This window comes from Rhipicephalus microplus, chromosome 5 (genome assembly GCF_043290135.1).
Source record: "Rhipicephalus microplus isolate Deutch F79 chromosome 5, USDA_Rmic, whole genome shotgun sequence".
Lineage (NCBI taxonomy): Eukaryota > Metazoa > Arthropoda > Arachnida > Ixodida > Ixodidae > Rhipicephalus > Rhipicephalus microplus.
Window position 1 is genome coordinate 91,473,613 of NC_134704.1, and position 14,746 is coordinate 91,488,358.

Below are 14,746 nucleotides of genomic sequence, written 5' to 3' on the forward strand. Positions count from 1 at the left end.
CCGGGTCAACGCTTGTGGCTTCTTTGGAAATCGCCTTGGTCACGATGTCATGCTGCGCTTTAAAGCGGCCCAACCAGCCAATGCTCACTCAGAACTGGTCGTGTTTGAGGATGCTGGCAAAGTCCAGTGCCTTCTGCTGTAGAATTTTTCCCGACAGTGGCACTCTGTTCGCACGCTGTTCACAAAACCACGCGAAGACCGCTTTATCAACGTCCGGAAAGGCCGCCGCGGCCATCGTCTTATTCTGCGCACGTGCACCATTATTAAGCGCAGCGAGAATGGCATCTTTGCCCTTCAATATGGACGAAAGCGAGCTGCACGCAATTCCATACTCTTCGGCAATATCCTTTTTCCTGCCCTTTTCAACTTCGGCAATGATGGCAGCCTTATCGTGAAGCGACAGAAACTTCCGCTTTTTGGCTGGCGGGGCATCTTAGCAAGAGCCGATGTGCCGGTAGCCACCCACACCACTTTCACGCAAACAGCCACACACAACACAACTCGCGGCGCTCACGTGTGTGAGGCTACAAAAGTGACGAAATGACAGAAGCAATGCAGGATGGGATTGTGTCGCGCCCTAATAGTGTCGCTGCCAGGCTGCTTAACATGATGATGATATTGTAGCCTTTCTTTTTCCCGCGATCAACGGAGAATCTGCACTTCCGGCGTCAAGCTTTTTTCAGGCGCCATTGTAACTTCTTAACGATTTTGCCACCAGTTCCATCCAGTCTTCTTTTGGTCGTTTTGATTGATTCCAACTGTTGGTGTTGCTTTGGCCTGTTGAGCTCGTCCGACGGCGTCATCTGCACTCTAGCATGATCATTTGCCATCGCCTGCTGCAGTGTGGCCAGGCATGTTGCCGGACACAGACCCCATCGCCGATTTAATTAAACAAAAATGACGGTACCCACGCTAGCGCTGCAAAAGCAGACATTTACAAATTTTTAGTGGGCATAACACGCATACCAGCATATTTTCGACAGTTAACCTTTGGCGGGAGAGTAAAATAAGGCCAGCATCGTGGTAGAAAATTTGTTACTGCGGGATCGCTGTCCAAAAACATTTCGTTGCCACGAGATACATAATACATGAGCTTCGCTGGGGATCCGGAAATTTTTCATTACCTTAAAGATTTCATACTCGCGGGGTACTGTACTCAAAAAAGAAAAAGAGAGAAGTGCTCATGGTCACGAGGCACGCGTAACATTTTCTTCCCCTTTTTGTCCCTCCCTGATTTAGCATTGAGCGCTTTCGTCGGGATGAAAGAAAAGAGAATGCAATTGCGAAGTGCGACAAATTTAACTCCACTCATACTGCACGGATTTTAAAAACTTTTTGCAGGGTTGAATTCGTGAGGCAATAAGCTTCTTTCGTGAAATCATTTCATGGCTACCTGTACAGGTGTTGCAGGGCTTTGTTTTTAGCAGAGTCACATGGTCACATGGTTGAATTGGCTTTCGACGCCCCTCTCATTATGAAAGCGTTCAGTTGAGTGGGAGAACTTTCACACTGTTCATTTCTCAGTTTTTAGCTCACTAATAAGGGTTAACAACCCACTCACCTATACGACATGTCGTCATCTTCACCTCCCCAGCCCCAGTACTCGTTCGAGAAGCCATTGACGAGCTGCATGTGCTCCTTCTTGAGGGCACTGACGCCACCGAATATCAGGGCATAAGGAAGCCTGCAAGAGTGACAACGAAGAAGGAAAAAATTGGCTGTTACACGACAAAAAAAAAACGGCTGTGCAGAAAATTCTCCAGCAAAAAATAAATAAATAAAAAACAAAGGAGTTTATACCATATGTATTCAATCTGCTGGTTCAGCACGCCTTTGATGTTGTTAAATGTAAATTGGAGAAATACTGCGATTCGGAGAAATGAAAATTATTATATTAATTGTTGGTGTTTTATGTCCCAAAGCCATCATATGATTATTAGAGACACCGTTAGGAAGGGCTCCGAAAATTCTGTTAGCCCAGGGTTCTTTAACGTGCATCTTAATCGAAGTACATGAGCCTAAAGCATTTTAGCCTCCATGGAAAATGGTGTTTTACTGCCGAACCACAGGCCGCGGAATCGAATCATGGCTGTGACGGCTGCATTTTCAGTGGACGCAGCCACGATTCGATACCGGGGCCTGTGGGTGAGCAGTAAAAAAACCATGAGTCGACTTGCCATGGGCCGGCATGGCAAGTCGACTTTGAACAACAATGATATATACACACTGCCACAATCATTCTTTCTTGACTTTCGCTACGATTTCTGTACGAGTCTTTCTCAAACATGAATTCTGGCACAAGGAAGAATTTCATATCATACACAAGTTGCCAGCGGAGTTTTGATGCTCGTTTTTTTCTCACCGACAATGTTTTCTTGTATAAAAGACTTAGGCTTGTGCCTAATATTGAATAATTTGAATACTCAACTATTCGTACGAATATTCGAATGTTTAGAATATTCGAACGAATAGTTGAGTATTCAAATTCGCTTTGATTTGAATTTAAATTATCGAATATTTTCAAAGTATTCATAATGAACGAATAAATGTTAATTATTCTGCATGTCACTGCCTGTAAAGGTGGTTTCACTGCCATGTAGGAGGGCTAAACCGTGAAAGCACTTATGCAAGAGATAATTTGCTTTGCCGCAAAGACCCCCTTCAAATTTGAAGGGGCCCTGCAACACTTACGGAACATATAAAACGCTGCCGATCGGTAGTCGAGGCTACCGAAAACACGCGAGACAAATATAGCGCAGCACGCGGCCTGTTATTCACAATAAATTTTCAAGGCTAAAAATTGCTTTCTTTCCTCGGCAAATGACACTACAAGCTCAGAGATCACTTGTCACAGCCAAGAAGGAATATACGGCTCTGGTCACAGCCATTAGCTGATTTGAGCATGGTGCGCTCGTCGTTACCGGAACCACTGCGGGAGGTCGCCGCTAGTCCCCAAGTACGTGCGCGATTGCACTGAAAAGCCTTGTATTCAAAGAAAAAAGACGTGCTCAAGGTCGCAAGGTGCATGTGACAATTTTTATTTTTGCCGTGCCATTCCTTCCCGCTTACTTCCAGCTATTTCAATGGGACGAGAAGAAGAGAGAATGCAATTGCGTGCGACAAATTTTTGGGACTCCGCTCGTACTAGACTGATTCTAGAAACTTTGCGGCGGTAAATTTGTGAGGCAACAAGCACATTTACTGGCTCTATGGCTACTTGAAAAAGTGTTGCAGTGCCCCTTTGAAAGAACATGCTACCCTCAAATCAATTCATTTTATTAAGCTTGTTATCACGGCATATACAATCCAACTATAACAAATTTTCAAATGTTAAGCATCTTATCACTCGCACCCTACCGAAACTACCACTCAAGGTTGTTTCGACTTTTTTTTAATGAAAAAAAAAAAATGGAATTTGCATAGAGCCCTTATTTTAATTCAAACGGAATATTGTGCAGTTTAGTTTGGTCACAACAAATATTTCTTTTTTTTTTTTTATAAAGCATACATATCATTCCAATTTCTCAAAATCACTATTCACTTCAAATTTGCTTCAAACCTAAAATTTACTATTCGCACAAGCCTAATAAAAGTATTATGGCATATGGCAGTGTACACCAGGTTAAACAACAAACACGCGCAAAAAGGGACTTCACAATCGCTGTGGCATGCCTTCGCGCGAGTGTTCATTTTTTAACTGTTATGCCAACAAACATGCTATGCCTTCAAAAAATTTGCAGGGAAAATGCTGACTGTTTTTACTCTTCTCGTACAGTTCCTTTTATCAAAAATATGTATGAAATTGTTTGAGGCATAACTTAATAATAATTGCAAATAATTACTATCCTATAATACATAAGTCACGATACATTCTTTATAACATGTCAAATCCACATTAACTGCTTATGACAACTGTAGTAGCTTTTCTGAGGTATTAAATTCAGTGTACCAAATATGATACAGTGGGCATTACAGGTAAAAAGTTCAGCTGCGCTTGACCTCGTGCTCTTATCTCATAGCAGGTTGCTCTTTCCTCTCACATGTTTGACAAAGGAGAGGGTTGCCCTTCCTTTTGACACAAGGACTGATGCTTACATGGTGTGCAATGTGTAACGTGATCTTGCTCTGGGCTATGCAGCCAGTGTCCGTCCCATCGACTGGGCAATTAAGAGGCCCTGGAACACTTTTCCAAGTGACCATTGAATGGCTGCACTAAAGACATTTACTGCCTCGTGAATCAAGGGGGCAGACTGGTCTTAGACATTTTTTGGTTATTTCTTCAGTGATCTTGATCAAACTGCACAGGACTATGCAGTTTTTCTGCTGATAGTTATAGCGCGAGAACAGAACGAACACACAGAGACAAGAAGGACGCGCGTGCTCGTGTCCTTGTCTCGGTGTGTGTTCTGTTCTCGCGCTATAACTATCATCATGTCATACCAACTAGCCCAAGGTGCCACACTTCTAAGTAACATTTTTCTCCTGATGTCAAATATTCAATTAGTTTTCCTATAGCTCATCTTCTTCTTGAAATAGCTTAAGTTCATCCCGTATTGTTTAGGGCCACAACAGAAAAAAGTACTTAATTAAAAGCAACATTTAAGATATGCAACATGGACTATAGATTGAAAGTATGCAAGAAATGTTTTTTTTTTTGTTTTTAGGCCTTTCTTGGTTATTTTGCAGCAAAATGAACTATCCATTTTCAAAAGCAGTTGAATTATGTTACAATTCTGATAAGTAATTAATTAAAAAGACTCATGTTCTAAATTCTGCTCCCATACTTGCATTCTACACACATACAGGTTTGCATTGCAAAAAGTTGTACCTTCCCTTGCTGCAGAGATATTGAGGCTTCAAAATCGAACAGTCGTAAATTTACTTTTTCTGAGAAAAAATGCGAAAACTGAAAACACAGCTTCTTTAAAAAGCAACAATCATGGTGTGCATATTTTTCAATCCTCATAAAGGTGCTCATAATTTCGTAGCAGAGCTAACACAGGTGCCGGCAAATTATAAAGAAGCCTCAAAGCCGGTTTGCCATTTTTTTGCAGGTTCTGTATGTTAGCAGCACCAAGAATCTGGACAGTTATAATGACATTACAAAAAAATTACCACTTCCTGGTGTGTGAAAATTTGCAGAGATAAAAAAAGTACTTGCAGAAACCAGATATGTGAACTTTTAAAAATGAATTTTTTTGGCACGTTTTGGTCCCGAAGACCAGTCTGCCCCCTTGACTGACACTAAATTTTAGAATTCATAAAGTACAAGCAGAGTTACTTCTCTGCTTTTCGTGGGTATAAGTTTTATTAAAATTAAACGCTTGTTTGTATGAAGTGCTAAGCATGGTCAGGGGCTCTATAAGTTGGTCCTTCGTATCCACAGTGAACGAAACGCTTATTTGCACAAGTTATGCAGAGTTCAGGCAAAAATAGCAACACTTGATTTCAGTATTCAGATGCGAGTGGCAATACAACTTTTCACCTCACCTGTACTTCATGGTGTCTATGGCCACCGACATGTGGCGAGGCTGCTCCGGGCAAGTGTACAGATTCCTGTCATCCTCGGGTATGAGGTCCACGTCGTGGAAGATGAAGCACTGGTAGTCGTACAATGCCAGTGCCTCCAGGTAGCCCACGTTGAATAGCTTGGCGCGGTTGAACTTCCCCTGGCCAGCCTGAAATGAGAGACAAACATCCATATTTTTTCACAAATTATTCATAATTGGAGGGTTTTCAGGATCGGAAGTTTTGTCTCACAAGCTAGGTTTCTGCCTTAAGGGTAGATTTTTTACTACTACTGAAATTTTGCACCGTGATGGCAATGTATGCTCACTGAAAGGTGCTGCCACCTCCAACGTCTTGGAAGCATTTGAAACGATTATGCTGCCTCCTTGAGGAGATAAACATAACTTACTTCTAGCTTGAGCGCATGGCACGGTATGTGGCAAAGCCAATAGGCAATGCCCTTTCGTAGTTTTGGTTTCGCCACGCGATCGCTACGGAGGCCAAAACTTCATTTTTACCTTTATTGTCACTTCCTCACAGCAGCGGCGGAAATTAATTTTCTTATTTATCGGCACTGCTGTTCGCATATTGATCACGAACACTTGCAATGCTTTCTCATTCTTCTTGATTACCGAGCTTACTCTGCTCAATCTAGCCACAAGCAGAGAAGATGCCGTGTGTGTGCCAATTACGGTGTACAAATAAGTTAGGTGCTGACACTGGTTGGTTTGCTTAAGGAGGGTGCGGCCACATCATGCCCACGATGACCTTGAGCCATGAGTAGTTTTTGACGCATGAGTTGAGATTGCACTACTGTATGTGGGGGGCCAAGGTCCGCAGTGCTCATTCTGAAATTTGTGCGCAAAGGAAGATCTTCGGGAAAGCTTTGTCATTCTGCGATTTAAAAACATGTAACTCCCTGCCCCTGAGCCCTGTCACTGCATTTGTTTCGCTGATTCGTAGTTTGTGATTCAGTGCACTTGTGTTACACGTGCACAGGGCGGGCCTGTGAGATGGCACCAGCGTCAGAACGGCAGCACATCCATCTTGGTGGTCTGCATGTAGGCACTCAACCGCATTCTATCTGCACCCTCTGCAGCATCACGCACACAGCCTCTCTTCGCCGCTCATCGTTTCAAGAGAACCAGTAAAGTGCTACACAAGAGAACAACTGCGCTACCACAGAACATCTGTGCCACCACGAACCACCGAGATGGGGGCAGAGGCCACTGGCGCACCAAGCGGATGATGACACTTGAAACCCTCCTATACCTCGATGCTGCATATGATGCAGAGTACACGTCAGCAGCCTTGTTGCTGGCCATGTTTTGAAAAGTCTAAAACAAGCCTTTTACACATGCTGTGTCGCTTTCCAAGGCTCCGTGTGAACCAAAGCGATGGGAAATTTCAAGAGCAGACATAGTCTTGGAGCCTACTGACCATGTGTGTGTGAAGCATTTTCTGGAAAAGCGATCTCTGCAATATATCCTGCAGAATACTAGGAAAACGTCCTGTTGCATACCAGAAAAAAACCTACGCCCTTTACGGATGCTGTGCCTAGGATTTTCCGGGCTGCCTAACATACCAGACTGTGCAGCAAAAAACCAAGAAACCTGTTCCAGAAATGGCAGGCTGCTTTTTATCGTGCATTATAGTATATACTAGTACCACATGATATAGTTTGCACCGTGTCACATAGCTTTGTACCAGAAAAAAAGCATACGTTCAGCCCTTGTTTCAGCAAATAGCATGCCCAACTAGACCTGCTTATTGTGGAGAATTATTTTCTATCATAATTCCTTTTTCTTACCTAGAAATGACAAAAAAGGATAAAAAATATACGTATTCGTGGACAATAGCTGTACAAAATATACTTCTTTGGGCAGTGCACTTGCTTCTGATAAGCACTTCATCAAGTTGAAGTCCATGTGGCTCATTAAAAAGGCAAAGTATGGTCCATGGGATCGGCCAGACAGTCTCGACGTGGGGGCGATCTGTGTCAACCCAAGGTTGTTATAGGACCCAATGAAGTTCTTCACACAAATACCATGTAGCTGCCAATGCAAGAGACCGAAATAAAGCTATTTGGGAGATGCTACCAGCAAGACTAGTAAGGATCAAAACTAGTAGGGGTCAAGTGTCGATTGAATATTTATTAACAGATAGCGTGCGAGTTTCGCGATACATTGGTTGAAAGTTTTGCGACAAACTTTTTTTTTATCATACAATTTTCTAAGCAACCAGAATGCAACAGCGATATGCGTGTGCACGCACAAACACACTATCACGTTCTTAAGCACTAGCATGCCTTAAAGGGACCAACAACTGGCCTGAATGGGTGATTAGATTTCGGTGGAAAAGAAAAGTGCATGAATTATGGTGACAGGTGAAAGCATACTTTTTGCGATCTGAGTAGGACTTATATTTTTAAATCGCGTTCAAAAGTAACCAAAACTGGCATGTCGCGCCCCTAGCGCTAAAGCCATGAAACAATTATGAAGTCCTAATAACTTTGCTGTGATTATTTAAAGCGCACCAGAATAAGAGCTTAAATTTTGAATATGTATGTTATTGATCATTTTTGTTTGTTTCTATGTGGCTTACAAGGTAAAAGAAGTACATCATCAAAAGTGGCACTGCTTTCATGACCTCTGCAGGGAAACGGGTGCAGTTGCACATGCACACGGCCGTGCGGTGTTTCCACAGTAGCTCGATTCCTGTCGATTCTGACGTGTTCAAGAATTTGAATGAGATCACTGCGGCTCGCGAAATGCCATCAGCCTACTACTCTGGAAAAAATTGCTTCATGCACGCTGCTGGTGGTAGTAATGGTGGCAATCTGTTGTATTCATCACTACCGCTGTCGTCTGTCGAAACATGGCGCTCTGGCGTTACTTGATAGGGGCGCGAGTTTTACGCATGCATGCGAACCAAAATTCCTTCCTCTAAATCGCTCAAGTTGTCCAGCGATGACATATCGAAGCCGTCCAGCTACGGCCGCACGTCAAATACTATGCATGAATTGCGGATCACTTGTAAAGCCGTGGGTTTTGTTTTCGAAGACATGCCTTCGCTCGACTTGGCTAAAGTCGAAAGAACGACCTGTGCACAACCAAAAGTACTTGCATAAGAAGCCCCTGGAAATGCTGTCGCTCTTGTAAAATAATTTAGCACGCTATAAAGCAGTGGTGGCCACACTGCAGGCTTGACTAACACAACATTACATGTTTGTACTTAGGTCTTCACTTTTCAACACTGCTGGCGTTACGCTGGGGTATAATCGCTATCGCGATCACATGCACTGTTTGCAGCATGTCTCCTTAAAGGAACACTAAAGTCAAATGACAATTTACGTCGGAGTGAAAGCTCAATGTATGACAACACCTAAAACGACAATATTATCAACAACAGTGCCCTACTTACCGAGAAATTAAGGTAAATGCAGAAGAACAGAAGCGCCGCAGTAGGACATTTTCAAAATGATCCCGGTGACATCAGACGCACCGCCTACAATTATTCACTAGTAATCGATCTGACTGCACTAAATAAAAGAACTTTCCGTGCATCAAGAGACTAAATAAAATGCTACTTGTTCTTTTCTGTTTGATTCATGGAAAAAAGAACCGCCAGATGTTACTATGGAGAGTTGCGTGAGCGGTTCAAAAATTCAACTTTCGCATGGTTACACGAAACAGGTGGTGCCATTTAGCGGGGTGCAGTTAAAACAAAAGTGTCTGCGATCTCGGAGCTAATGAAGGGAAATTGATTAATGGCCATTTTTGCTGCTGTGTCTCCCCCAGCTTTCAGTCTGCTGCTACTAGCGCAATAAAGCCAGGCAACATTGTGCACGGCAACAGTGACGCGAGACTGACCGGTCGGTCCGCTTCTTTAGGCGGGTAATTTGAAGAGCGCTAACCTGATGCGGACCACTAAACGCGATTTTATTTCAAAATAAGCTCTTCCTTGGCACAAAAGTAACACTACAAGGTTTCTGGACCACCAATTCTGCAATCAACGTCGACTTAATAGTTGACTTTAGTTTTCCTTTTGAGACTGCATAATTGCCGCAAATCAGAATATCTGATTATAAATATTCTACGGTGTTTTCCGCTTCACCATTCCGTGATTACAAGGTCTAACCGGTAAGCTTTCCGCTGCACTCAAGAAAACATGTACCTTAAATATCGGTTCTGGGTCCCTTTAATTCTCTCTTTGGTGGAGACTGGATTGCAAGATAAGCTAAGCAGCAAACACCCTCGAGCTGCTATCTTTATTGCGACTACCTCAAATTTTCACTCACAACTAATGCTGCTTTCTCATTCGTAACCAAACATGCCGACACTGACAACAACGGCGTCAATGAAATTTCAACGAAACGAGCTCTTTAACGTTGTTGCGTCAAAAGGAGACCACTCTCCAGACCAATGTTTGCTGCTGTCTCAGCATTTATATCACCAAAATTGTGTTGGGAAATAAGCTGCATATACAATTAGAAAATCAAATTTCGTCTGTGCAAAATTACTGTGTATTCATTCCTTGACATCCATGTACTATGTATACTGAGCGTAATAAACAGACGAGGCTCTGCAGCAATAACCTACAACACGCAAATCCGCACCTTTGCACAGTGAGGAGCCCACAATCTGCTAGCGCCATCTGCCGCAGCCAAAAGGAAACAGCCTTGGCGGCGAACAATCTGAACGTAGCAGCGGCCGCAGAGTCATCACCTTAAATATTCTTACACCATGCTGACAGAGATAAGGCACTGTGTGTAGACCCGCATTTCAAGGAATGTCATGCTTTGAATTGCTATTGAACATTTGACAGATCTGAGCGATGCTGACAGCAAAATACTACACCCCACCTTTTTAAAATATTTTTTTCCTGACTTTATAGAGATTTTGTACATTCCAAATCAGCTATAAAGTAGTATGGCCACCAGTTGAAATTTTAAAAAATTTACCCTCAGAGGTGAAATTCTGGGCAGTTATATGCAGAAACTGCAATATTATCACAAGTTAAGCAGTTGTGAAAGACAAGTAGTTTTACAGTGATCTCAGGTTTTTTAAATGTGAAACATATCTTTGCGTACTGCAAGCACTGCACATATGTCGTCAAACACTTTCCGCCAAACAGTGGCACGTACCCGCAGGCGGGTATGTGGTACTAGTATGCGGGCACGTGCCAAGGTGATTGACACTTCATATGTGCCAAGTAATGGGGAGAACATGCATCGGTAATTTTAACACATGAGCATTAAGAAAAAACTGACATCAGCTGCGTTCACCCAATGGATGTAAATGAAAAATGTCAGGGTCCCAGCACGAATTGAACCCCAGCATTCTGCATGGCAAACAAGTATACTATCACAGAGCCACATCAACCAGGTCTTTGAACTGCTTTTCAAATACACCGTAATGTTCGTGAAGCATCAACTGGTCATGCAGTGATGGGTAACCAACTTTATAAACATTACATGTAAATCCAATCCTACGATACAACCATGAAGTCAAGTTAAGATAAAGTAGTGTTAAGTGCAATCAACTCAAAGCAATTGATGGTTATATCAACTAAGGAACAGCATGAACAGATGTTGGCTTTTTAATTTAAGACCGTTAAAAAAAAACCTGTACATCTCCACTAAGTGAATGATGAGTGAGTGAAGCTATAGGTCCTCAGGTCTATAATGTCTATGTTGAAGTCGCCGACTAGTATTAAGGACGAACAAATAAACAAATAGACGAACAGACAGGTGCACATATGTGCAAACGGGACGCATGGATGTACGGACGCGCGTTTAGACGAATGCATGGACAGACGGACAGTGCGGGTGATCATGTATTGTGTTGTCCTAAACCGTATTTACTCGCATAATTCTCGCAGTTTTCTAGGCAGAAAATCAATGCAAATTTGCGGGGTACGAGAATTCCATGGGGAAAAATTTCCACGAAAACGTACAGAGGAAAAAAGTAAACAAAGTGGCCGCAAATCGGGATTTTCACTTCAACTAACAGCAAGCTTTGATAAGAACTAATTAAAACTTATCTCAACAATAATTTAAAACTTATCTCAACAATAAAAGCACAGGTTCAACACAAGTCAAGATTTCTTAGAGACACAAGAAGTGCAAGCAAATAGTCTAGAATTAGAATACCATGCGCAAAGCTTGCGGACGTTGCAGGCATTGCGTTAACGTTTGATGCTCAACAGGAGCCGACGAAAGGTAAGCGTAAGACGTCAGTATTGCACTGATGGTCATTTACCAGAATCGTCTGCAGTTTCCTTCTGAAAGAATAAAGTTTACCATCAATCCCAGTTCTAGACACACGGCAGGCCCGACGCGTCTTGGTGGCTTTCAGCTGCCGTCACCAGAAGCGAACACAAAACTCGTAGACTCCAAAGGGCTTACCGGTGGCTCTGTTGCCATTTTTCAATGCATGATCTATCACTTTCAACTTGAAAGCAGCCGTGTAGCTTCAGTATCGCCCCATAACGTGACCAGATTACCGACCCAACATACAAAACACGCCGCAACGCACACTTGCTACTTTGGCTTGGCGTAGATTGAATTGAATCTCCATGCAATATACGCTCGATTCTTAATAGATGGTGCCAGATGGTGCGTGCTATCATCATCAGTGGCTGGAACGAGCAAACAACATTATTGGGGCAGTTTTCGGGGGTGTGATAATTACTCGAGGAAAAAAGAAATCGTACTTTTGTTGGGCGATGAGGGGGGTGCGATAATTATGCCAGTGCGAAGATTATACGAGTAAGTACGGTAACTGATTACACAAAGACTGTTGTTTAAACATTTGTTTTTTGTTGTACAGGTGTTCAGTTTCGGTTCGAAGTTTTGTGGTGCTAGCTCCGCCAAAAGGAGCTTTGTTCCTAAAAGCTGGCATTGGCAGTGTTGACCCAATGAACGCATAGAATACCTAAAAATCATGGTCCCAGCAGGAATAGAACCCCAGCATTCTGCGTGGCAATCATGTATTCTAAGACAGAGTCATGCCAGGTCTTGGGACTGCTTTCCACATAGATCGTAATGTTCGTAAAATATCAATTGTAGCTGCAGTGCTGGCTATCCAATCTTATAAACCGTAAATATGTACTCCTATTAGAGCCATCATGTTAGGTTAATGACAATTGTAGTGAAGTGCCATCCACTCAAGCTCATTTATCTAGCAGTGTCCAGGGCCCTCACAATCCTCTCTGGCATAAGCCCTACATATCAGCTCACTGCTTCTGGTGTTGATAATACCCATTGGCATCATTACACAACAATAAACATGCCAATGTTTAACATAGGTCTGTGTGTACATTTGTACATATGTTTAGTGTCATTTCATAACATTTCGCTAAAAAAATTGCAACACAGTCACCTTCCCTCCACATGCTTCGCATAACGTCGATTCCCAGGGTACGTGGGAAATACCAAATTTTCTTCAGTAAGCACCCTACTATGCGCGCAGAACATTTCATTAGTATTTGCACCTGGCATTGACATGTCTTTACCGAGTTATTTCGTGTCCAAATTCATTATGAAGCCCACGAAGTTCTTCGATAGACAAGAAAAAGTCGCCCTTTCTGGCTTCAGAATGGAAACTGCATGCAAGACAAGAGTGACAATTTCGCAGTCATATAGTACTGAAGGGACACTAAAGAGCAAAACCATTTTTTGCGTGTTAGTAAAATACAATTTCTCGATTCTGATAACATCACTTTTACCGCGACATGGCGGTTGGTAAGCGAGAAAACACGTACCTGGAAATCGATGTTATGCGAAGCATGCAGAGGGAAGGTGACCGTTTTGCAATTTTTTATTGTGTAACACGTCATGAAATGATGCTAAATATATGTATAGATGTTGCCCGTACAGACATATGTTGAAGAGTTGCAGATGTTTATATAACCAAGTATTCGCACTTGTACAACAATACCAACTGGAACATACGTATTAGCAACACCAGAAGCTGATATGAAGCGCTGATGCTCGGCACATAAACACTGAATACTGCCACATAGATCAACTTCAGTGCATGGCAAATAACCACAATTGGCATTAACCCGACGTGACGGATGTATAAAGTGAGCACATGTGTAATGTTTACAAAATTGGGTAGGCAGCATGGCAACCACTATTGGGGTTTCACAAAGCTTAACTTCTACTTGAAAAGTAGTTTCGAGACCTGGCGTAGCTCTGTGGTAAAGTGCTTAATTGCCATGCAAAGTGCTTGGGTTCGATTCCAGCTGGGACCCAGCCGACATTTATTCTTTGCATTCGTCGGGTTGACGCTACCGATTTCGGTTATTTTTCTTAACGCTCGCACGTTAAAATTGCCCATGAGTGCTCTCATCGTTCCTGGGTAGATACTAAGTGTCAATCACCTGTGGCACATACCCTCTTACTGGCAGCACATACCCGCCCGTGGGTATGTGCCACTGTCTGGCGGGACGTGTTTGACGACATACGTGACGGGATTGTGACATTATTGAGGTCTTGAGCAGCACATCATATTCGTCAAACCATCTTACCCTTCCATGCTAATGTTGGTTCACGCCGAGTTAACGGGGTGACCATGACAGCATTCAAACGTGAGCGGCTAGATAGATAGATAGATAGATGGATACGCTCAAAGTAACCGAAGTTCGCTAAGAAATGCTTCGCATTTAAAAATGCAAGTGAAGATGCCACCTTGAGAGTCCCTAAACCAAACACCGTGCCATCATAATATTTAAGGCGTCTACTGGGTCCTACATAGCTTCTAATCAATAAAGTTGAAGTAAATTGTCACCCCTGGGTGCCATAGACCTAGCATACGAAGGTTAGAATAATTTGATTGAGCCGATGTCGCGAAAATAAAAACATTTTGAATTGTATGTCACATGAAGATTTCAGTGTGAAATTTGAAAATGAAACTTCAAGGTTGTTGTTTTTTTCGCTAATAATGAACTCATTACAGTAAAACTTATGACAGAGTTCTCGGAGTGCAATATATCAATCTAAACCAAGTCACTGTTTCTCTTCAGTGTCCCTTCTTTGATGACATTCTATAAACCGTAAAAATAAAATGGAAAAAGGAAATGAAATATTAGCCAAGGCTGGGGCTTCTTTCGTACTTACATCATCTGTCTGAAAAGGAAAGAGCAGTAGAGCGAACTTATAGAAGAACCACTTGATTAAGAACCTGCTGGATGAAATACATTCTCAGAAATAAAGTTTTCGTGTAACCAA

General features: G+C 42.5%; 1 protein-coding gene across 1 annotated transcript in view; it reads right to left on the reverse strand.

Moving 5' to 3' along the window:
* Positions 1-14,746, reverse strand: part of LOC142817856 (beta-1,4-N-acetylgalactosaminyltransferase bre-4-like) — a 157,126-nt gene that overhangs the window by 7,934 nt on the left and 134,446 nt on the right. Inside the window, exons 6-7 of the mRNA XM_075895741.1 lie at positions 5,491-5,678; positions 1,562-1,684 (exon numbers count right to left, since the gene is read on the reverse strand). Of these exons, the coding sequence (XP_075751856.1) occupies positions 1,562-1,684; positions 5,491-5,678 (311 nt within the window). The remainder of the gene's footprint in view (positions 1-1,561; positions 1,685-5,490; positions 5,679-14,746) is intronic.